The sequence below is a fragment of the Leopardus geoffroyi genome, chromosome B1 (genome assembly GCF_018350155.1).
Source record: "Leopardus geoffroyi isolate Oge1 chromosome B1, O.geoffroyi_Oge1_pat1.0, whole genome shotgun sequence".
Classification (NCBI taxonomy): domain Eukaryota; kingdom Metazoa; phylum Chordata; class Mammalia; order Carnivora; family Felidae; genus Leopardus; species Leopardus geoffroyi.
In genome coordinates, this window is record NC_059327.1 from 86,525,004 (window position 1) to 86,548,266 (window position 23,263).

The following is a 23,263-nucleotide window of genomic DNA, read 5'->3' on the forward strand; positions in this document are numbered from 1 at the left end:
TACAAATTAGAAACCTACCCTATCAACCAATTTTAATATTTAGGGTTTTTACTGAAAAGTCTTTTATTTGTTTATTAATGTTTATTTATTTTTGAGAGAGACAGAGCTCAAGTGGGGGAGGGGCAGAGAGAGAGGGAGACATAGAATCCAAAGCAGACTCCAGGCTCTGAGCCATCAGCACAGAGCCCGACATGGGGCTTGAACTCACGCGTCATGAGATCATCACCTGAGCCGAAGTCGGATGTTTAACTGACTGAGCCACCCTGGTGCCCCTTTTTGAAAAGTTCTTTAACCCCAAATGTAGTTCCAAATAGATTTCCAATAGGTTAGTTTTTGTTTCTAGTGTATTATACTAATGTATAATTACCTGGAGGCCAGGGGGAAAAAAACAAATTTTTTTGTTTTATTCTGCAATCATCCTAACAACCAAACAAAGGGAATAAAACACAATTTCTTTATGGCAAACCTGGTTTATTGAACTTCATAAGGGAAACATTACAGTGACACTATTCCACAATGAAATTATTTAACTTTAGATTTCGTGAGGAAACATATTAGCAATATACTGTCAATAAAGCATCATCATTAATAGCTAACTACATTAGATTCTGGATTAGCTTCCTTCAGTGTTCTCAAATTAAGACTTTTCCAAAACATATCTGATGTTTTCAATTAAAGGTCACAGTTAAAATAAATTCACATAGGAGTTACAAAATGTGTGACTTGTGCTTTAAAAATTTATTATTATTTGTTTGATAGCCACCATTTTGGAAGTGACTTCTCAACAATGAAATGTTTTATAAATATTTTGGAAAATATCTAAAAGCTTTATCCCCCAACTGATAAGTATGCTCTTTTAAAAAATAAAAACATATGTAGAAAAAATTAAAACAGTAAATCATTACAAATGAGATACAAATATTTCAAAATTAATAAATATTAAAGTGAAAAACTAAGTCCTTTCACAGAACTGTAAAGGATACCTGTTACTAAGTTCTTAAAAAAAGAAATAAAGTTAAATAATTTTTTTTAACCATTATTAACAGCACTTAAAAACAGAAATGTGTGTGGAAAGTTTGTAAACTTTCTTCCCACACTTCAGAAAATGTTTTAAAAGCAATAAACAGATTCCCTTCTTTAAAAAACTGCTACACCCACCACAATTAGCACAGTTGTCATTGTTTTACTATAAAAATAGTTACAAAGCAACATTAATTTAAATTCAAACCATTTTTAATTCTAGCAAGATAAGAAAGTGGATTAATCTCCCTAGACACAGATAAAGCCAACCTGTTTTTCCTTAAGCTCTAATATTTAAAATTGAATAATTATTTTCTAAAATTATTACTTTCAGTTATTTCATTTAATAGAATTATCTTGTTTTTATAATTAGATTATCCAGTTAGGACCACTGTAATGATTAAACAAAAATCCTAAACTACACTAGATAACATAGTTCATTGATTTACCACGTTCTGAAAATATTCTAAGTACAATCATCTTTTGGCTTAATTACCTCTAGAATTATCAAGGACGGCAATCTATCAGAATCAGTGAATGTGCACCCTTCAAAGTTCATGGCTTACATTCCATTCATGTAATAGCTTTATATGCAAGCTTACTATTTTCAATGTGCAAAGTCTCAAACTCAAAATAAAAGTATTTAGGGTAAAAAAAAAAAACTTCTTGAACTATTCTTTCCACAACTGAGGGAGAGAGACAAGGTATTTTTCAATATTTAATTTATTTTTCATACTGAGGAGGAATAGTTTGTTGTGACCATAAAATTTAAAGATTTAAAAAACTGATATATTGTAACACAATACTATTACAGAAATATATGTAGACTCATAGCAATTAGAGGTATGCCCTCAGAGCTACACTCCAAATAGAAGTTGAGTTGTTAATTCAACCTTTAGTTATTAAATTAACTGACTGTGGAAGAGAACAAGAGATACTATGCCAGACATAGAGCCTGAAATTACGAAGAGCTAAGAATAGGTCTCCTGTGGTAGCCAGGAACCACGTTTAACTATTTTCCTCCCAAGTTACAACTCCTCAAATGTTTTCAATTGGTTTTTCACTAAAGATATCAAAATAAAATATAAAGCACCTTATTATGTCACTTCATTTTCATTAAAGTCAGACTTATTTTTGTGTATTTTAACAGAAATTAGTAAGAAAACAAATTATTCTTTTAAAAGTAACAATGACTTCTGTAGATATGATTGATACTGATTAGAAATATCAAGCATCTAGAATCATTGGAAAAGTCACTCTTTATGCACTGAGAACCAGAAAACATTCCATGCCTTCTCCTCCCACTGGAACGACATAAAGTCTTGGCTCTAAAATGTACCAATAATAATGCAATTAAATACATCAATAATACAAAGAAAGAACTATAGGCAGAGGCAAATACCAGGTTTATCCTATTGAGAACACTTCCCATTCAAAGGACATACCTAGGAAGTATGTCCTAAACCTTTAATTTTTTTTTCAATTCCACGAATACAGGACTGAACAGTCACTTACTCCTAAAATACTATCATGCTCTCATCTGAAGCCTCCTTCTTTGGGTTCTCAATGGAAAAATGTTCTGATTCATTCTACCTTTGCTTCATTTTCAACCTCACATGAAAACCAACTTTTTCCCTGTGTTGTCACAGTGACAAACTTAATTAAGTAGATACAAAATACAAAAAATCAGCATGACAATGATAAATAGTAAAGTGTCAGGATGATCCATTATACTTGAGATTAAATCTTATGACTTATCACTGTCATACTTCAAAAGTATTTCTTTTGTCAAAATTAGATAGTATAATAAAGACTGTTACTTAGCACCAGCATGTCATTGCAGGCTTTGGTTCAGGCTTCAGAGTAATTCCGTTATCGGGGGGTTGACTAAGCATTAATGGTTTGTGGCTCTTAAGTTTATGAGCCAAGGTCATAAATATAGCTTCCACATGGTCATTATCATTGGGGTTTTTCGCAGAGGTTTCAAACAAAGGCATACTATGTGTGTCAGCAAATTTCTGGGCCAAGTCTGTAGGTACTTGAATGGCACTTCTCAAGTCACATTTATTTCCAACGAGAATCCGTGGTATGTCACTGGCTAGCAAATGTTGTTTGCATTCTTCTATCCAAGATGGTAGGCTATGAAAACTAGCCATGTTGGTCATATCATACACGAAGACAACAGCATGTACATTTCTGTAGTAGTGCTGTACCATGCTCTTTCTAAATCGTTCTTGTCCTGCTGTGTCCCATAACTGGATCTGAAAGTGAAAAAGGAGAGAAAACTGAACATTTCATTCCAATCATACATATTGAAAATTTTAATCAACTCTGCATGGTCTTTTTTTTTTTTTTTTTTTTAATTTTTTTTTTTTTTCAACGTTTATTTATTTTTGGGACAGAGAGAGACAGAGCATGAACGGGGGAGGGGCAGAGAGAGAGGGAGACACAGAATCGGAAACAGGCTCCAGGCTCTGAGCCATCAGCCCAGAGCCCGACGCGGGGCTCGAACTCACGGACCGCGAGATCGTGACCTGGCTGAAGTCGGACGCTTAACCGACTGCGCCACCCAGGCGCCCCTCTGCATGGTCTTTAGTACGTCTTCACTTACATTACTTTGTTCCCTTCCATAATGCCTTTTCAGTGTAATTTATGGGATCCAGATTTCATGACACTAATTACCTCATAATTAATGCAAGTATCAGAACAAATATTTCAATTTAGCATTTAAATTTCAGTAAGTTAAATTTGTCTGGAGGAAATTTACCTCAAAAACTGATTCTAAAATATTAAATAAAAAAATATCAGGTTTTAACAAACACGTTAACTGTCTAATCCCTGTAAATTTGGTTACCATATGCCCTTCTCTACCTTTCACCAGACTAACTTTAAAATAGACTTGGGGCGCCTGGGTGGCGCAGTCGGTTAAGCGTCCGACTTCAGCCAGGTCACGATCTCGTGGTCCGGGAGTTCGAGCCCCGCATCAGGCTCTGGGCTGATGGCTCAGAGCCTGGAGCCTGTTTCCGATTCTGTGTCTCCCTCTCTCTCTGCCCCTCCCCCGTTCATGCTCTGTCTCTCTCTGTCCCAAAAATAAATAAATGTTGAAAAAAAAAAAATTTAAAATAGACTTAGGACAGATACCAAGAGTCATCATTAGGTCTAGTCCCCACACACTATATGTATATATACACACACATTAGGTCTAGTCCCCACACACTATATGTATATACACATATATGTATATATATATGTATATATTATATATACAATTTATACATAATATAGATTGTATATATATATATGTAATATAAATACAAAATCCTCCTTGAAAGTTATAAAAGGCTAGAAAATCACTTATTTAACCTAAACATCTCAACCAACAAAACTATTCCAATATCTCCAGTCCAAATATGGGGGAGTTGAGGAAAATAATATCTAAAGCTAAATATAAGTTATGTGTTATAATTATCTTAAAATACTGAATTACCTTACGTTTGTTTACTGCCTAAAGAAGTTAAATGATGAGGATACTGATCTCAGTGGAAAAGACTAGAGGTCGATTTGCTTAGATAACTTTTTTTTTTAATTTTTAATGTTTTTTTTTATTTTTGAGAGTGAGAGAGGGACAGAGCATGAGTGGGGAAGGGGCAGAGAGAGAGAGGGAGACACAGAATGCGAAGCACGCTCCAGGCTCTGAGCTGTAGGCACAGAGTCTGACACGGGGCCCAAACTTACGAACCGAGAGATCATGACCTGAGCCAACATCTACACTTAACCAACTGAGCCACCCAAGCGCCCCTTGCTTATTAGATAACTTTTGATTGACAGACTTGTACTATTTATAAATGTTCACAGTATGGACTGGAAGTCTAAGTCTATGGACTGGTAATTTCTCACAAAGCAACACCAAAGTAGAGGGAAATGAGAAGATTCTGTAGATGGCCGAAAAAGTAAGTAGAATATAAGATACAAATTGCTCAGGATATGGCGACATATAGTAAGTGCTCAATTAAGATGTAATGAATGAATAAATACACCTTAAAAGTGTGATTAGGGATGAAAATATTGGTCACCAATCTCTTCCATGGTATCTTAATTTTCTTAAGTTGGTTTTGTTTTTGTTTTTTTTAAGTAATCTCTGCACCCAATGTGGGGCTTGAACTCACAACCCTGAGATCAAGAGTCGCGTGCTCTTCTGAGTCAGCCATGCACTCCCATGCTACCCTAATTTTTATCAGGTTTTTTTTTTGGTAGTTAATTTTTCTTTGAAGTATTTGTTTATTTTTGGGAGAGTGCAAGCAGGGGAGAGGCAGAGAAAGGAGGACAGAGGATACAAAGCGGGCTCTGTGCTGACAGACTGACCGCAGCAGTCTGATGTGGGGCTCGAACTCACCAATTGAGAAATCATGACCTGAGCCAAAGTCAGATGCTCAACAGACTGAGCTCCCCAGGTGCCCTAGCAGTTCTTTTTGAGACCAAATTTCTCCATTTCCTTAATATTCTCCCTTTCTAATTAACATAAGCCAAATTTTGCTCTAGGCAGAAATATAAAGTACTCCACAACCTTGATTTCTCAGGCTCTTCTAGAACTAAGGGAGGCCAAATCACATAGTTCTAGCCAATAATTTGTAGACAGTCTTTCACTGGGATTTTCCAGGAAAACTACAGATGTGTGATTAAAAAAAAAAGATAGGAGCATTGGGCATGTGCCTTTTGCACCTCTCTCACCATACCCTTTCTGCCTAGAATGGGATATAATGACTGGAGGTTCAGCAACTATTGTATGAACCTCCGTGGAGAAGAAAGCCACACACAAGAATGGTGGAAGTCTACACAGACCTGGAATCACACAGTACCATCATACAGACTGCTGCCACTGGTCTCCTTATTCCATGAGAAAAATAAAACCTTACACGGTTAAATCATTATAGCTGAACTTCTCTTATATGTAGCTAAATGGCATCGTAAAATTACTTACCATGTACACTCTTTAAAACCTTTACCCCTTACACTCAAGCGGTAATTTACTCATTAAGTCACAAGGTTTTGCCTCAATACATTCCTAGAGACGTCACAAAATAAATTATTATAAAATACCCCCTTCGTGATGTAAGCAACATAACTGGCAGATAGGTCATAAAGACTTAGTATCATATAAGTCAGAGATAGAAGCAAACAGTTGTCAGCAAAGCAAATTAAGAACTACTAACAACTAAACTGTTTAAATCAACGATTATTTATTCAATGCCAACTATGTGCCAGTAGGTGACTATTTTACCTCTAGACCCTGGCTTCTTCAACAGTGAAAGCGAAGTTTAGTTTCAGACCTAAAAAAATAAGTATTAATAGACTAGCTACACTGTGCATGCAAAGAGCTAATAAAGTAAATGTATAATTCTTTAAAAATGCAACTTTTCTTTTAAAAAAAGAAATACAACTTTTTTATCTCAACTAACAGGTTAAGAATAAAAACACTCAATAAACAATTAAAAGTGCTTCAAACGATAGCTGTCAAAACTTATTAAACAGAGCTACAATAATAAAGACTTTGTGCTACTAGAGTAAGACTAGGCATATAGATCAACGGAACAAAACTGAGAGTCCAGAAATAAATCCATGTATCTGTGGTCAATTGATTTTCAACAAGAGTGCCAAGACAATTCAACAGGGGAAAGAATAGTTGTTTTAACAAATAGTGCTGGGACAACATACAAAAAATGAGATTGGACCCCCAATCTCACACCATATATAAAAACTTATTCAAAATGGATAAAAAACCTAAATGTAAGAGCTGAAACTATAAAATTCTTAGAAGAAAACATAGGGATAAATATTTGTGACCACCAGGTTAGACAATGATATTTAAACCACAAGCAATCAAAGAAAAAATAAATCGGACTTCATCAAAATTAAAAACGTTTGTGTTTCAAAGAATATTATCAAGAAAGTGAAAAGACAACTTACAAAATGGGAGAAAATACCTGCAAATAATATGTGTGATAGGGGTCTACTATTCAAAATACTTAATATCTTTTACAACTCAATAATAAAAGGACAGGTAACCCAATTAAAAAATTGACAAAGAATCTGCACAGACATTTCTCCGAAGAAAATATACAAATGGCCAATAAGCACATAAAAAGGTGTTCAACATCATTAGCAATCAAGGAAATGCAAATCAAACACAAATGAAACACCATTTTACACTCACATTAAGATGGCCATTAAAAAACAACAATAAAAAATGGCCAATAACAAGTGTTGGCAGAGATGTAGAAAAATTAGAACCTTCATACATTGCTGGCGGGGATGTAAAATAGTACAGCCACTTTAGAAAACAGTTTGGCCGTTCCTCAAAAAGTTGGACTATTACTTACCCATATAAAGGAATAAAGTACTGATATTTGCTACAACAAAGGAGAACCTCCAGAATACACTAAGTGAAAGAGGCCAGACATATATTCTGTGGTTCCATTTATACAAAATTTCCCAAATAGAAAAATCCATAGAGATGGAACACAGACTTGGTGGTTGCCAGGGCTGGGAAATGGGGAGAAACTGTTCAGGGTGAGGGGTTTTACTTCAGAGTGATTGAAATATTTTGAAACTAGACAGAGGTGTGGTTATGCAACATTACCAATCTACTAAATGTCAATGAACTGTTTACTTTAAAATGGTCAATTTTTTATTTGAATTTCACTTTAATAAATTATTTTAAAAAAGAGAGAGTTGCCATATGACCCAGCACTTCCACTCCCAGGTGTATATGAGAGAACTGAAAAGATATGCTCACATAAAAACTTGTACACAAATGTTCATAGCAGCAGTATTTGTAATAGCTAAAAGGTAGAACCAACCCAAATATCCATCAACTGATGAAAGAATAAACAAAATGTCCATATGATGGAATATTACTCAGCCATAAAAAGGAATAAAGTACTGAGACACCTGGGTGGCTCAGGCAGGTAAACATCCAACTTCGGCTCAGGTCATGATCTCATGGCTCGTTGGGTTCGAGCCCCGCGTTGGGCTCTGTGCTGACAGCTCAGAGCCTGCAGCCTGCTTTGGATTCTCCGTCTCCCTTTTTCTCTGCTCTTCCCCTACTCATGCTCTGTCTCTCTCTCTCAAAAATAAATAAACATTAAAAAATTAAAATAAAGGAATGAAGTATTGATACATGCTACAACACGGATGAACCTTGAAAACACTACCCTAAGTGAAAGAAGCCAGACACCACAGGCCACATGTTATAAGATTCTCTGCATATGAAATGTCCAGTAGAGGCAAATCCACAGAGACAGAAAGTAGACTGGTGGTGAGGGTAGGGTAAGAATGGGGAATGACTGTTAAAATGAGTACAGGGTTTCTTTTTGGAGTTCTGGAAGCAGATCGTGATAATGGTTGCACAACCTCGTGAATATATTAAAAGCCAATAAACTGTATTATTTTAACAGGGTAAATCTTATGGTATCTGAATTATATTTCAGTTTTTTAGAGTGATCAAAAAAAAAAACCCACACCAAACTGTATCTTTAACATTTAGAAAGGTATTTGGGGAATAATTTGGATGACCTATATAAAAGCTGTCCAAAGAAACTGCAGCTGACCTTTTCTCTTTTAACATTTCCTGTAGCTCAGGTATTCAAAAACCATTTCATCAATGAAGAATGACTTATAATGTTTTAAGCAGAGAATATTTATAAGTTTAAAGTAAATAAATGAAAAGCACACATGGAAATATACCAACACATTAACCATAGCTGTCTTTAAGGCAACTTCCCCCTTTATTTCTACTTTTGTTGTTCATAACAAGCAACCACTTCTATAAAAACAAACTAAACATAAAAAATTAATGCTTACACAGAATTTAGACCTGCCTCAAAGAACTGCAAAAGCCCCCAATAAACGTGATGATGAGGATGTTTATTCCTAAGAAAACCGTTTGTTTGTTTTAGGATGGGCCTGCCTCAACAGTACTCTGCTTCCCATCAATCTTTTTCAAAAGCATGCATTCTACCATATCAAGACTTCCAGGAAACAAGGGGTCTGAAATAATAACTCTTCACACTTTACTGGAAAGCCATAAAAGTAATTACTAAGTTAATGAGGCACTTACAAAGGATTATTTAAAAAGAAGCTTCAGAATTTCCTAACAGAATTGCTGACACAAGAGCTCAGGCAAAGGCACACTGCCACATGGTCTGCAGCCTTCAAGCCTGCACGGAACATGAGGCGAGGGCAAAGGGTCTGCGGGAAGAGCAGTCAGAGACTCAGAAAAGAAAGGACAGGACAGATGACAAACACTGTCAGCCATGAAGGGCAAAACAAAGTTTGACCTAGAGAGAAACCAACGGGGAGAGACTTGGTAGAGAACAAACCCCATGATAGCTTAGAAAAGTCTTGAGGTTAAGCTTTGAGCAGAGTGGTTCACAGTGTTTAACAAAGGAGAATAACACTTAGGGAACTAAAGAAGTGACACGCTTTTGTCTGGTTTAATTAGGAAGTATTTTCAGAGCAATTTTTCCCAATTTAATACTTAATATTTTAGGGGCACGTCGGTGGCTCAGTCGGTTAAGTATCCGGTTTTGGCTCAGGTCATGATCTTGCAGTTTGTGGGTTCGAGCCCCATGTCACGCTCTGTGCTGACAGCTCAGATCCTGGAGCCTACTTTGGATTCTGTGTCTCCTTCACTCACTCTCTCTCTCTCTCTCTCTCTCTCTCTCGGCCCTTCCCCCACTCATGCTGTCTCTCTCTCTCAAAAATAAACATTAAAAAAATAGTTAATGTTTTATGGAAAATGGCTAATGCATGCTCCCATAGATATTACTCCCATTTTAAACATTATATGAACATGAAACATATTTCAATAATATTTCAAAAATCTCTAAATTCCAATAGAAGTTCCAACAAAAATTTCAACCTTATTATTTGCAAAAAACTAACAGTAGATTCTTATTGTTGATGAAAGGTTTTTTAGTAGTATTATCACCAAAATGAAAGATGATCTGTCTAAACTGATTTAATACTGTTTTTGCCTGACTGAAAATGATAAAAGTTATTAATCCAAATGATCTTCCTTCTTTGATCAGCTACCAAATTTCCATTAGTTTCCCTTATCACCTCAATTCTAGATTTCCAGAGTAGCTTACCATCTGATCTCCTTGTTTCCATACATTCAACATGTACTCCCTGAGTACGCCATAGTTTAGAAACGGAGCTAGACATTCGAAAAAGTCTATGGCATTTCCAGACATGGATCCTGCTCTAAGACTGAGTAAGACTTAATAAAAGAGGAAGACGGGGCGCCTGGGTGGCGCAGTCGGTTAAGCGTCCGACTTCAGCCAGGTCACGATCTCGCGGTCCGTGAGTTCGAGCCCCGCGTCGGGCTCTGGGCTGATGGCTCAGAGCCTGGAGCCTGTTTCCGATTCTGTGTCTCCCTCTCTCTGCCCCTCCCCCGTTCATGCTCTGTCTCTCTCTGTCCCAAAAATAAATAAACGTTGAAAAAAAAAATTAAAAAAGAGGAAGAAACACCTACATAATACAATGAGGAAAGAGATAATTTAAAGTCTCAGGTAAATTGCTAAAGGGAATTCATAGAAGGAAGAAATAGAATGGAGAAGGAGGGGTGTGGTATTTTTGACAGACACACTGAGTTGAATAGGGAAGAATTACATGTGGTGAAATATGGGCAGAGGGAATGTTCCAGGCAAGCAGTGGGGCATGCAAGGGGAAAACATAGGGATCAGCAAACAAGTGGCTGGACTTTAGCGTACTTGAAGGAAATTAATGGGAAAAAAAAGTTTGAAAGGCAGTCTGGAGCAAAAGGAAGGAAGTCCTACGTTAATTTTAAAAGTTGGAATTTTACAATATAGTGGAGAACTACCCAGGGCATCTGAGGCAGAGAACATTAATCTCCCTAGAGTGCAACACTAATCTGGCATTTTGGCAACAATGTATAAAACAGGTTCACTGAAGACTGGCCATCGGAGAGGAGTTGAGCTGCTGCAACAGACCAGAGGGATTTTTAAAACTAGGATTTTGAAGAAAAGATGGATTACAGAATCATGCATGTAGAGACCCAGCTGGATTTAGGGAGCAAAAGAAAGGGAACAAGGCTGCGAAGATGAGGAGGGATGCCATCATGACAACCGAGGTGATGTGGGGAGAAACAGGATAAACAGATTTGCCAGGGAAGATGAACTCGCTTCAGACATTCTAGGCGAAGGAGAGATTATCCAAATAGCCATGTGTAGAAGACAGAAGGAAATGCACAGTAAGACAGGGAGAGAGGTGGGCTAGACAAAGATTTGGAAGTTATCTCCACGGATGTGACAGCTGACACTGAGAGACTACCAAGGGAGAGAATGTAGATAGAAAACCAGGTCAGGGGGCAAACTGTATCTTATTCTAGATTCACTCTCAATTGCTGCCACATTTATCTTCCTAAAACACCTGGACTTTTTGCCATGCATACAAAATAAAGTCTAGACTCTTTTTTTAAATAATTTTTTAATGTTTATTAATTTTTGAAAGAGTCTGTGTGCATGCATGCGTTTGGGTTAGGGGCAGTGGGGGGGGGGGGCGGTGGGGAGACAGAGGATCTGCAGGCTCCATGCTGACAGCAGAGAGCCCGATGCGGGGCTCAAACTCATAAACTTTGAAATCATGACCGGAGCCAAACTTGGATGCTTACCCGATGGAGCCACCCAGGAGCACCTGAAGTTGACTCTTTAGCTTTCTTTTTCAAACTCTTCACAAACGTTGCTACCAATACCTGCATATTCTTCTCACTTGCCACCTTTCCACAAGAACCTCTGATCCCACGGGAGCATCCTGCTAATGGTTCTTATCAGAAAACCCGCCCCCCCCCCTCAGTGGGACTGCACCTAGCACCCCAAGCACAAAGGATTCCTCCACCCACACCCAAACAATAACTTGGCACTCATTCTTCACCTGGTTTTGCTGGTCACCTTTTTAGATACATAAATCTTATCCTAATCTAGGACAGTAATTCATTTATGCACTATATCAGGGTCAGCAAACTCTTTCTGTAAAAGGTCAAAACAGTGAGTATCTTAGGTTGTGTGGGGCTAACATCTCTGTCACAACTACTCCTCTCTGCCACTGGAGCACAAAAGCAAGCCCAAAATGCAGACACGAGCATAGCTGTGTTGCCAATACTTTGTTTACAAACTCTAAAATCAGAGTTTCACATAATTTTCACCTGTCATAAAACCATATTCTTATGATTTTTCCCCCCAACCATTTAAAAAAGTAAAAATCGGGGTTAGCGTCCAACTCTTGATTTCAGCTCAGGTCATGATCTCATGGTTCATGGATTCATGCTGCTGGGTTCTGTGCCAACAATGCAGAGTCTGCTTGGGATTCTCTCTCTCCTCTCTGCCCCTCCCCTCAACATAAATTTAAAAACTTAAAAAATAAAATAAAAAATAAAAAAAGTAAAAATCATTCTTAGCTTGCAGGCCACGTAAAAATAGGCAGCAGACCATATCTGGCCCTCAAGCATAATTTGCCAACCCCTACAGTGTATCATAATTCTTGTGACTAACAAAAATGTCATCTTTCATGCAATCACTCATTAAATGTTTGTTGTACCAATGGGGGAGAGGTACTGATTATTTTCCTTTAGTTAATATTAACATCTTGTATTTAACATGGCAAAATGTCATACCTCTGTAAAGTAAGCCATCCCAATGTTCAAATAGAAACTGCTGCCCCCTAGTGAGAAGATGGACCAAATGCAACATGATTCTGCTGGTGTCTCACTGTAAAATGCTTGTATGAAAGGAATACAGCTAGGTATGGCGGGGATACACATTACAAGGATGGAGCATAAGGATTAGGGTTGAGTCTTAATTTAAAAATCAAATGTATTTTTATTTAAGGAATTCAGTTTATAATTTTATTCAACTTCAAAAATTTTGCAAACAAGATTCTGCTCTTCCAACCATACATATATAGTACTTAGGAACAGATTAACAAATATAGACTTTGTTACATTTCACAAAACATTTTAACTGAAAGGGCACTGCCATAAGACACACTCTCTGAAAAATTTCTAGTCCGGAATTAGAAACATTCAACACAATATCTCACTTTTACCAAATAAAAATGTCTAGAATATCATTTTATCAGTAAAGTAACATAAAGCTTTCCAGCTTTCCATTGAAGATGAAAAATGAAAAGACAGGTCATTTCAGATCAGGCTAAAAATTTTCCAAAGAGAAAATATGTATGAACATTTCAGCAGCACTTAAGATGTATTGCAGATTAACAAAGAAAAAGCAGGAGCAGCACATGACATAATTCTACATTCACTTCAGTTTTTTTTAAGACACTAAAACAGTTTTTAAAAAAATGTCCAATATATAACATATGGCTGCTTTGCAATGTCTGTGTTTCTTAAAGCTTTGGGAAAAAAATGTCCAATATAGTCCTATCCTTTTCTACTACAGAAATCTCAGAATATTTCTGTAAGGGGGGCACCTGGGTAGCTCAGTTGGTTGGGCGTCCGACTTCAGCTCAGATCATGATCTCAAGGTCTGTGAGTTCGAGCCCCACATTGGGCTCTGTGCTGACAGCTCAGAGCCTGGAGCCTGCTTCAGATTCTGTGTCTTCCTCCCTCTGCACTTCCCCTGCTCATGTTCTGTCTCTCTCTCTCTCTCTCAAAAACAAATAAACATTTCAAAAGCATTTTTAAAAAGAGTATTTCTGGGGGCGCCTGGGTGGCTCAGTCGGTTGAGCGTCCAACTTCGGTTCAGGTCATGATCTCACGGTCCGTGAGTTCGAGCCCCGCGTCGGGCTCTGTGCTGACAGCTCAGAGCCTGGAGCCCATTTCAGATTCTGTGTCTCCCTCTCTCTCTGCCCCTCCCCTGTTCATGCTCTGTCTCTGTCTCAAAAATAAAATAAAACGTTAAAAAAAAAAAATTAAAAAAAAAAAAAGAGTATTTCTGTAAGTGTCTTTTTTGACCACAAAAGAAATCTTTCAAGTCAATGGCTAAGGCCTTAGAAAGAAGAAAAAGGAACTCAGTTTCCAGGCCTCTACCAACCAAACAGGTTAAGCTGAAGCTCAGGAGGAATAATCCCAGAAAAAAAAATGTTTTCTCCTTATTCCTCTTTTTTTTTCCTTTAATATCTTTTTTTTTTTTTTTAATATGCTTACTTACCCTTGAAAGAGAGATCATGAGCAGGGAAGGGGCAGAGACAGAGGGGGACAGAGGATCCAAAGCCGGCTCTGTGCTGACAGCAGTGAGTCCCATGTGGGGCTTGAACTCACGAACCATGAGATCAAGAACCGTGAGAACCGTGAGCCGAAGTTGGACACTCAACCAACTGAGCCACCCAGGCACCCTATCATACTTCTCTTACCCAGAAGAATAAACTCTTACTCCCAGATTCATCCATTTATGGTTCTGGTTCACTTATGACTGCCAGCACTTACCCCAGGAGTTAAGTATTCAACTTAGACACTAGACATGTTTTGTATTTTTTCAATATAAATACCGCTTAAATTTGCACCTGATTCATCTGAGATGTTAAAGTGCAAATGGCAACCCAAAAGTAGGTAAGGAAGGAAATTCCCAACTCCTCTCCTGCCTCCATTCCCTCTACTTATTTCTTTAAAATCATGCTTTTGGGGGAATTTCTCTCACCTTTTGCATATGCCCTACTTTATCTGTGCTTCACACTCTGGGTGCACAGCCACAAAAATGACTGTGCCAAAGAGGAAAAATGATGTAAAGCCACCAGAGAAGAATCATCTTAAGATTATCAGTTGTAAATCAGGTGCTTCCTATATGTTCTCATCTAATCTCTTATGGCATTATCCCAATTTTTCAGAAGAGAAAATGGTCTCTGAAAGATTAAGCAACCTAAGGACTACAGTAACCAACCACCCCAGTTGGCCTGAGACTGAGGGGGTTCCCGGGATGTGGGACTTCATTGTAAAACTGGGACAGTCTTGAGCAAACATGGTCACCCTTCTGAGGACATATAGGCCATCCTTACCCTTTCATAGGTTCAGATCTGAGCCGAGCCAGTTGGGCTCCAAAGCCCATGCACTCTCTCCCAGGACTTCTGTTTTTCCCCAACTAACCTCTCTCTCAAACTTCAGAAACCCCAATATCTTCCTCACCCCCAGGCTTCTGGGCCCAACCTAATTCTGATGAAAAATATTCAGTCTCTTCTTACCAGGTCTTTTCCTCTGTAATGCATACAGGTCTTTCTTAACTCCCTATTACAGTATACCCAAAGGACCACCACTGGCGACCTGAATGGGATGATAAAAAATTAAAGTAAAAACTAAAAGGCAAAAGGACCTATAGAAGGCTGATTTCTTTTCAATCCAATTTCTCCTTTACATCATTAGCATTTAAACCCCTTTGAGGATGGTGGGGAAGGGCAGTGGTTAGAGAACAAATAAATTGTTCTCGCCTCAAGGATGTGAGGGAAAGAATGAAGACATGAATCTATCCCGCCCCCCCCCAGGGGGGGGGGGACCGAGGTAAAGATGAACATCTTAATTTAAAGCAAAAAAGTAAATGCAGTATACGGAAGGCAGAGCTTTTCCTGGGGTCTGAATTAAGAACTGGGAGAGGGTGGCACCAAGAATGCGTTTTTGGCAAACCAAGTAGGAACTGTCATGTATAGAATGTTTCTGCAGGAAAATAGATTTTTCTAAACAAGTCAATGGCATACAGAAACTTCTGTGGCAAAACTGCATGCAAGAGAATACCTAACTACTTCCTCAAAGGCAACAAGGTTTTACTTCCACAATGTCTAGGGCAGTGCTCAGATGCCTGTTTAATAAGTAATATTTATTAAACGACTTTTCCATGCTTGAGAAATTTCATTTTTTCCTTCAGTCTTACTTCACTGACTCCCAACACAGGAGACACTGCCAATGGATACCTTCTACACTCTTGCTTCTCAAGGTATGGTTCATGGACTAGTTGTATCTGCATCACTTGATTCCGTACCGAATTAGAATCTGCATTTTTAAAAAAAAACACAAGTTGCCCAGGTAAATCGCGGGGCATTAAAGTTTGCGGAGCACTGCCTTATAAGTTTGTTATACATAAATCCTTCCAATCCCCAACTCCAATCTCTACATCGGCTTGAGAAAAAACGGAGCGCACACCTCGCACACGGCCAGCGATTAACTAACCACAGTGGGGTTGGGAACTGTCACCCCAGGGCGTCCTTCCTCCCTGACAGTCCCCCATACGCTCACCTTGATGCGCTCCCCATCAATCTCCACCGCTCGTTCTCGGAAATCCACCCCGATAGTAGCCTCGGTGCGGTCCGGGAAGCGGCCGGCGCAGAAGCGGTAGGTCAGGCACGTCTTGCCCACATTGGAGTCACCGATCACGATTATCTTGAAGATACGGGAGCGAGCCGGAGGCAGAAATACTGAAGCCCCTGACACCGCACCGCTGGACGTGAAGCTTGCCTCGAGAGACGACTCCATCTCCGAAGCCATTCTCCGGACCCGCCCCAAACTGAGGCGGAGGAAAGGAGACGCAGAAAGGCTGAGAGATTACGCCACCGCCAGCGAGCGCGCCCAGCCGGCCGGCTCGGCTGCGCAGCGTCGCAGGAGCCACCGCCCTCCAGCCCGGCAACGCGCGTGCGCACCTTCCCGCCCCGGCCCCGCGCAGGTGTGGCGCCCACCAACCCGGGCTCACTGCTCCTCCCACCTGGCCCGCGGCTCCACCCCGCCGTTACTCGGGCAGGGGCCAGTCTACCTGGAAAGGCAGGGGACCGGCCGGAGGCTGGACGGCGGGTGCGGAGGGCCAGCCAAGCGGCCAAGTGAGCCGAGCGGCCAAGCAGAGCGCCCAGGCCCGGCAGCCAGGCTGGCCCGGCCCCGCCACGTCCAAGGCTCCCGCCCTCCGGAGGAAGCCGCGCAATCACTCTGGGGGCGGGGAGAGAAAGACAGCTGAGGAAGGAGGTACCACCAGGCACTCTCTCGCGAGAGGGCTGAAGAGCCGCCTTCAACGGGTGCCTGGTGAGGGGCTGCGAAGTCTTCGGAAGGCTGGGATGGCGAGTTCGGCGTTGTAGTCGACGTCGTTGGGGATTCCCCGGACTTGGAGGTGGAAGCGAGTTCCCTTGGCTTGCAGCTGGGAGGTTGTGGTGTCGGCTGTACCCCCTGCCTCCTCCGGACTCTCTGGACCCCGCGAGTTGGGACAGCGACAGGGACTGGAGGGGGTGGGGCGTGAGGCGCCGCCGAGAGGCCTCCCGTCGCGAGATGCGCTTGGGGACGAGCTCCTGGTCGCTTGGGGTATTGCCGCCTTCCGTCGTGGCTGGCGCGTGTTTGGCAGTGAGCAGGTGGGAGTTCGAGGCCCCTGCCGCCTTGGCACAGAGGACACCCCTTAGGCCAAGTGAGGGTATTCACGGGACTCTGGTGCCTTGGGCTCGTTTGGCTAATGCCCCAGGTCCAGAAAGTAGAGCAGATCCCATGCGGGCCACTCGGGGGTATTGAACGGGGAGTCTTGACCAGACGCCCTCTCTAGCGAGAATAAAACCCATTGTGCCCTAGTTATGTCTTAGTGCCTGCATGTCGGTAAATATTACTGAGTGCACATAGTTGTCTTCGGCACACTATTTAAGGAAAACATTATTAGACGGGACCACTCAACCTTAAACAATCTTCTCTGGATTACTGTGAATTCTTCAGAGGAAACCTATCATACATTAACAAACACAAAAGGCCCAAATGTGCGAACTCTGCTTTTTGTGAAACGTTGTGTTGTTTTGCAAAAACAAGACTGTATTTTTTTCTGTTTGAGCAAATGGTTATGTCGTTCGTAAAGTCAGGGGCTATGGAGAGGAGGACACGGCAGGATTTAAATAGAGTGAGAGGAATGGTAGAGCACTCCAGAGTTCTAGGAAAGGAGATAAACTGCTTATTCTATTAGATTACATGAAAATGTAGTCAGAAGAAATTAGAGGTAGAACCCGAGTGTGCCCAGAATTAACAGGAATTTGCAAAAGCCTTAATATATAGTAATTTCTGTTGCAGTAGAAAAACTATCCAGTCACTAATATGCCAAGCTATGTTAGCCAGGGAGAAAAGTTTACCCGTCTTCTTGAATGTGTATGCCAATTACATTTATTCACTTTCCTGCTAGAGAAACTTTCAGATTCGAATTGTTTATTTGTGAGGTTGTTATCACGAAAATTAATCATTTCCCAAACTATTAGAGGGCCTTGGAATATATTCCTCTCATTTACTCTACCTGTCCCATTCAAAGGAGAGAAGCTGAAGATGTAAGACAAAAAGCAGTTGAAGAATTCAAAGCTGTGGATAATCAGGTAATTTCAAAGGATGAGTAAAAAAAAAAAAAACAGCAGTATCTTTGCACCCTAAGACCCTTGCTCTTTTATATTCAGACCTTTTCAGTTTAGCTCTCGCTAAACTATCAGAAATCCCTTTTCTTGTTTGTTTTTCCAAATCCTATTCATATTTCACAAGTTTTATCTCTGTGAAGGTTTTCCTGATTCCTTTGGCTTAGAATGTTCTTTGCTTTATTCTAAAACTAGTACACTTTGGGGGGTATTACTCATTTGGTATTTGAAACTTATTTTCACTGTTTAAGTTGTGTAATTATGCGTTGTGTCCTACCAGCCAGATTGTCAGCTCTTGACTACTGACGGAAAGCTCATTGTTATTCAGCAAATGATGAATAAGTTAGTGAAGTGAGAAATTTCTTCTTGCGTGAAGTTTGTCAATTTGAGCCCTTTACCAATTATACACACTTCAATACTACTTAAACAGAAAAAAATACTATAGACACTTGACATTGTTATCAGGAGTTCTGCATTTTCAGCCTGCAGTTTGAGAGACTCTGTGTGACTGAGGTATATACCACTCTTAAGTGAATAATCCCAGACCTTCCAGGTTTGATACTTGGAGATTCTACTATTGGGAAGAGTGGATGGATTTGCAGCCATATTTTCTGAGAATTCATTTTGTCCTTGGAATTCTTCACTCCTTGCTGTCACGACCACCTGACCTCAAAGTAGAAGGATGTAACTTTTTCTTAATACTTTGCTACATAGCTGAGAAGAGACTAAATTTGAATCTTTAGCAGTCCAACTTCATCTTGAACATTATAAATGGTTTAGGGTATTTATTTTGATTTATAGATTTATAATTTATTTAGGGTATTTGTTTAGATATATATTTAAAAATACTTTTCTAATAGAAAAAACTGAATGAGTATTAGAAACATAAAATAAGGGGAACCTGAGTGGCTCAGTGGGTTAAGCGTCCAACTCTTGATCTGAGCTCAGGTCTTGATCTCAAGATTGTGAGTTCAAGTCCCATGTTGGGCTCCATCCTGGGCGTGAAGGCCTACTTAAAAAAAAAAAAAAAAAAAAGGACGACGAAGAAAAAGAAGAAACATAAAATAAGGGTAGTCTTCAGCATTGTTTTGTTTTGCTACAGAGATGTCACCTCCCTGTGGCAGAGGCCACTCTTAAACTGATCTTAACCAAGGAATAGCTCCTAGACAGTTTCACTCTTCAGTTCAGGCCTGAGCACAGAGGACAAAGGATAGTTTTCTTGCTTGCCTAGTTAAGGGCTTTCAGTCTTGGCACTGTTGACATTTTGAGCCAGGTAATTCTTTGTTATGGGAAGCTGACCTGTGCATTGTGGGATGTTTAGCAGCATCTCTGGCTAGTACCAACTACATGCCAGTGGTATTCCATTCCTAGTTGTAACAACCTAAATCTCTAGACATTAGCAAAAGCCCTTGGGGGGCAAAATTGTGCCCCCTTCCCACTAATGGAAAAGCATGGCCTATATAAGGGCCCTTCTCACAATTCTGATTACCTGTACATCCTGACTCGTAGTATGAGTCATCTCTCTCTTAAAGACAGAACTCTAATTCCCCAGAGAAGTACAGTATTGGTCTTATTGGCCTCCACCAGATTACCATGATATTTATGTAATATCATAAAAAAGATATTACAGTATAAGTAGCAGAATTTAACTTTAGTACCTAAATAGTAAATTGCCATTATAATTTTATAGGTTAGCTTACTGAGTTTTAGAATTAAATCCAGAAACACAAAACAGATCAAAAAAGGAAAGGGCTGGTTCTTCGCAATGATCAATAAAATAAATACGGCAAAATAAAAATAGCAAAGATTTTTAAACCAGAGAGAAGATGTTAGGGAGGAAAAAGGAATTAAACTCAGATTCAAAGGGAATTATATTTTAAGTAAGCTCTACTCCCAATGTCGGGCTTGAACTCACAACCCAGAGATCAAGAGTCACATGCTCTGCTGACTGAGCCAGCCAGATGTCCCCAAAGGGAATTTTAAATATAAAAGAATACAATGTATAACTCCATGTTCTCATAAAAATATTTTATTGAGCACCTACCACATGAGAGAAAGGCACTATATGAGTTGCAAAAGATACTATGGTTAACAAAAAGACCCAATTTGTGGAAATTATTTAACAGAGTACCAGAGAAGAAGGGGGTTGTCACCTCTAACCCTGCATTGTTCAAGGTTCCACTGTATATCTTACATTATATGTGTTGTAGTATGATAGTACTTGGAGGTAGATTGTGATAAATTAAAGATTCATATGGTAAAACTTAGAACAAAAGCTAAAATAATAAAACAAATAAGCATAGCTAAGTAGCCAGCAGAGAAATTAAAATGGAATACCACAGGGGCGCCTGGGTGGCTCAGTTGGTTGAGCGTCCGACTTCAGCTCAGATCATGATCTCATGGTTCATGAGTTTGAGCCCCATGTCAGGTTCTGTGCTGACAGCTAGGAGCCTGGAGCCTGCTTCAGGTTCTGTGTCTCCCTCTCTCTACCCCTTCCCCACTCATGCTCTGTCTTTCTCTGTCTCTCAAAAATGAATAAACGTTAAAAAAATTTTTTTTTAATTTTTTAAAAAATAGAATACCACAAATTAGTCCAAAAGAAGACAAAAGGAAAAATAAACAAAATGTAGATTGGACAAATAGAAAACAATATATCAAAAATTAAATTAATTGTAAATGGTCTAAACACTATGATTAAAAATAAATACAAAAGCAAGGCCTAATTATGTACTACTGACTACAGAAGAAAAAAGGCATCATCAACATAAAGACACAGATAAGTTCAAAGTAAAATGATGGAAAAAGATATACAAACAGAATAAAGCTGGAATATCTACACTAATACCAGATAAAGTTGAGTTCAGGAAAAGGAATTTGGCCCATCTTCAGGACAAGAGATAAAGAGGGACACTTCATAATATAAAAAGGTCAATTCATCAAGAAGATACAGCAACAAAGCTTAAAGTTACATGAACTAAAAACTGACAAGACAGAAAAGAGAAATAGACAAATCCACAATTATAGCTGGATTTCAACATTTCCTTCTCAGTATTTGATAAACAGGTAGATTTTAAAAATCAGTAATGATAGGGGCGCCTGGGTGGCGCAGTCGGTTAAGCGTCCGACTTCAGCCAGGTCACGATCTCGCGGTCCGTGAGTTCGAGCCCCGCGTCAGGCTCTGGGCTGATGGCTCAGAGCCTGGAGCCTGTTTCCGATTCTGTGTCTCCCTCTCTCTCTGCCCCTCCCCCGTTCATGCTCTGTCTCTCTCTGTCCCAAAAATAAATAAACGTTGGAAAAAAAAAATTTAAAAATAAAAAATAAAAATAAAAATCAGTAATGATAAAGAGGACTTGAACAATATTATCAACCAATCTGACCTAATTGGTATTTAGAATTACATCAAACCATGGCAGAGTACACATTTATTTCAAAATGCACATGGAACATTCACCAAGGTAGGCCACAAACTGGGAGATTTTTTTTCTTTTAATTCACAATAAATTTAAAAATAGATGAAAATTGTATTAGGGTTCAGTCAGGAAATAGAAACTACATAGTAATTTGGCCATGTAATGTTCAATAATTATTAACTGTGATGGGTTTGAGATAAGGGATTTAACTAGTAGAAGATAGAGAACTCTTAAATATTGTAGGGATATCAGATATAAGAAGTAGTTAACTACCCCTAGGGCTAAGATAGACTCCCCAAAGAACACATACACACCTGCTGATCCCAGCTCCAGGCTGAGATCTAGACTTTGTTATAGCGGAAAAGACCCTGGCTTAATGACTGTTAGAGAATTTGCTATGGTACTGTGCCAGTGAAACATGCTGGTAATTCACCCTTTGGAACTTGCTGAAAGTCCACCTGCTAGGGTGCCAGAGAAAGCTGTTCATGGGTAGGTATCTTGCAGAAGCCACTCTGCTACAAAACAGTCTGAAGGTGGGCCTGGGGAAGCTGCTGGGTACTGGACAAGTTGCCCATACTGCAGGAGCCAGGCAAAGGATAGGGGGTGCCAGAGAAGCTATGTGTATTGCAAGTGCCAGCCAAGCAAGCAAGAACAAGGAAGGAAAATTCTTACCAGCACCCTCTACTGACATAGCTTAACACCGTGCCAGCTGGCAAAGGAAAAATGTTTAAAGAGCTTAGTTCCAGTTTTAGAGCAAGCAATGAATCTAGGAGATAGAACAATTCTTAATAAACAGCTTAGAGAAGAAAAATCTGTCATTGTCTTTACAGATGCCAAAAAGATATCTGATCTAAAGTTTAACATCCATATCCAATTTAAAAATCTTTGGTAAATTAAGAATTGAAGGGTACTAGTAAAGAATATCAGACATTTTCTAGAAGTATGGCTAGTAAGGTTCTTTGAGGGACCCTCCTGCCAAACAGCTATAATCTGCATGAGAATGCTCTATGAGGCATTACTGGTCCCCAAGAGATTGAGAATATCCTAAGGAATTCCCACTACTATCACATACACACAAACCCTTAGCCCAGGCTGATCAGCAAGCAGATAGGAGAACATGTGTCTAGAACAACTGGAATCCAGATACAGAGTCCTAAACTAGCTACCAAGTGGAAAAGCCATACATAGGAGGTGCTCATTTTGAATTAATTTGAAGTCTGTGTTGTTCTCTGGCTATGAGCAGAAAAAGAAACAAAACCTCTCTGGAAGAAAACATCCCAACTTAGGTCAAGAAGACTTTCAAAATTAAGGTGAAGCAATAAGCTCACAATCAAAGAACTCCAAGCACCAAGAAGCCAAACTATTATGAGTATCTGCAGGAATAACATTCAGTAGGTATGTAACTCCAAGGCCATAGATGGTGGAATTGACAGAGTACAGAATATCTATGTTCCAAATGTTTCAAAAAG

General features: G+C 39.5%; 1 protein-coding gene across 2 annotated transcripts; it reads right to left on the reverse strand.

Annotated features, from left to right (window-relative positions):
• Nucleotides 1-454: 454 nt before the first annotated feature.
• RAB33B (RAB33B, member RAS oncogene family) lies at nucleotides 455-21,708 on the reverse strand. 2 transcript variants are annotated; one of them, XM_045467257.1, is made up of 3 exons: nucleotides 16,785-21,708; nucleotides 16,274-16,541; nucleotides 455-3,281 (listed from the first exon to the last, which is right to left on the reverse strand). In XM_045467257.1, exons 2-3 carry the CDS (start codon nucleotides 16,520-16,522, stop codon nucleotides 2,841-2,843), a joined length of 690 nt encoding a protein of 229 aa, XP_045323213.1. In that variant the 5' UTR covers nucleotides 16,523-16,541; nucleotides 16,785-21,708; the 3' UTR covers nucleotides 455-2,840. The 2 variants fall into 2 exon arrangements, with proteins under 2 accessions (XP_045323213.1, XP_045323222.1); XM_045467266.1 differs by having other exon boundaries at nucleotides 16,737-16,900.
• Nucleotides 21,709-23,263: the final 1,555 nt, after the last annotated feature.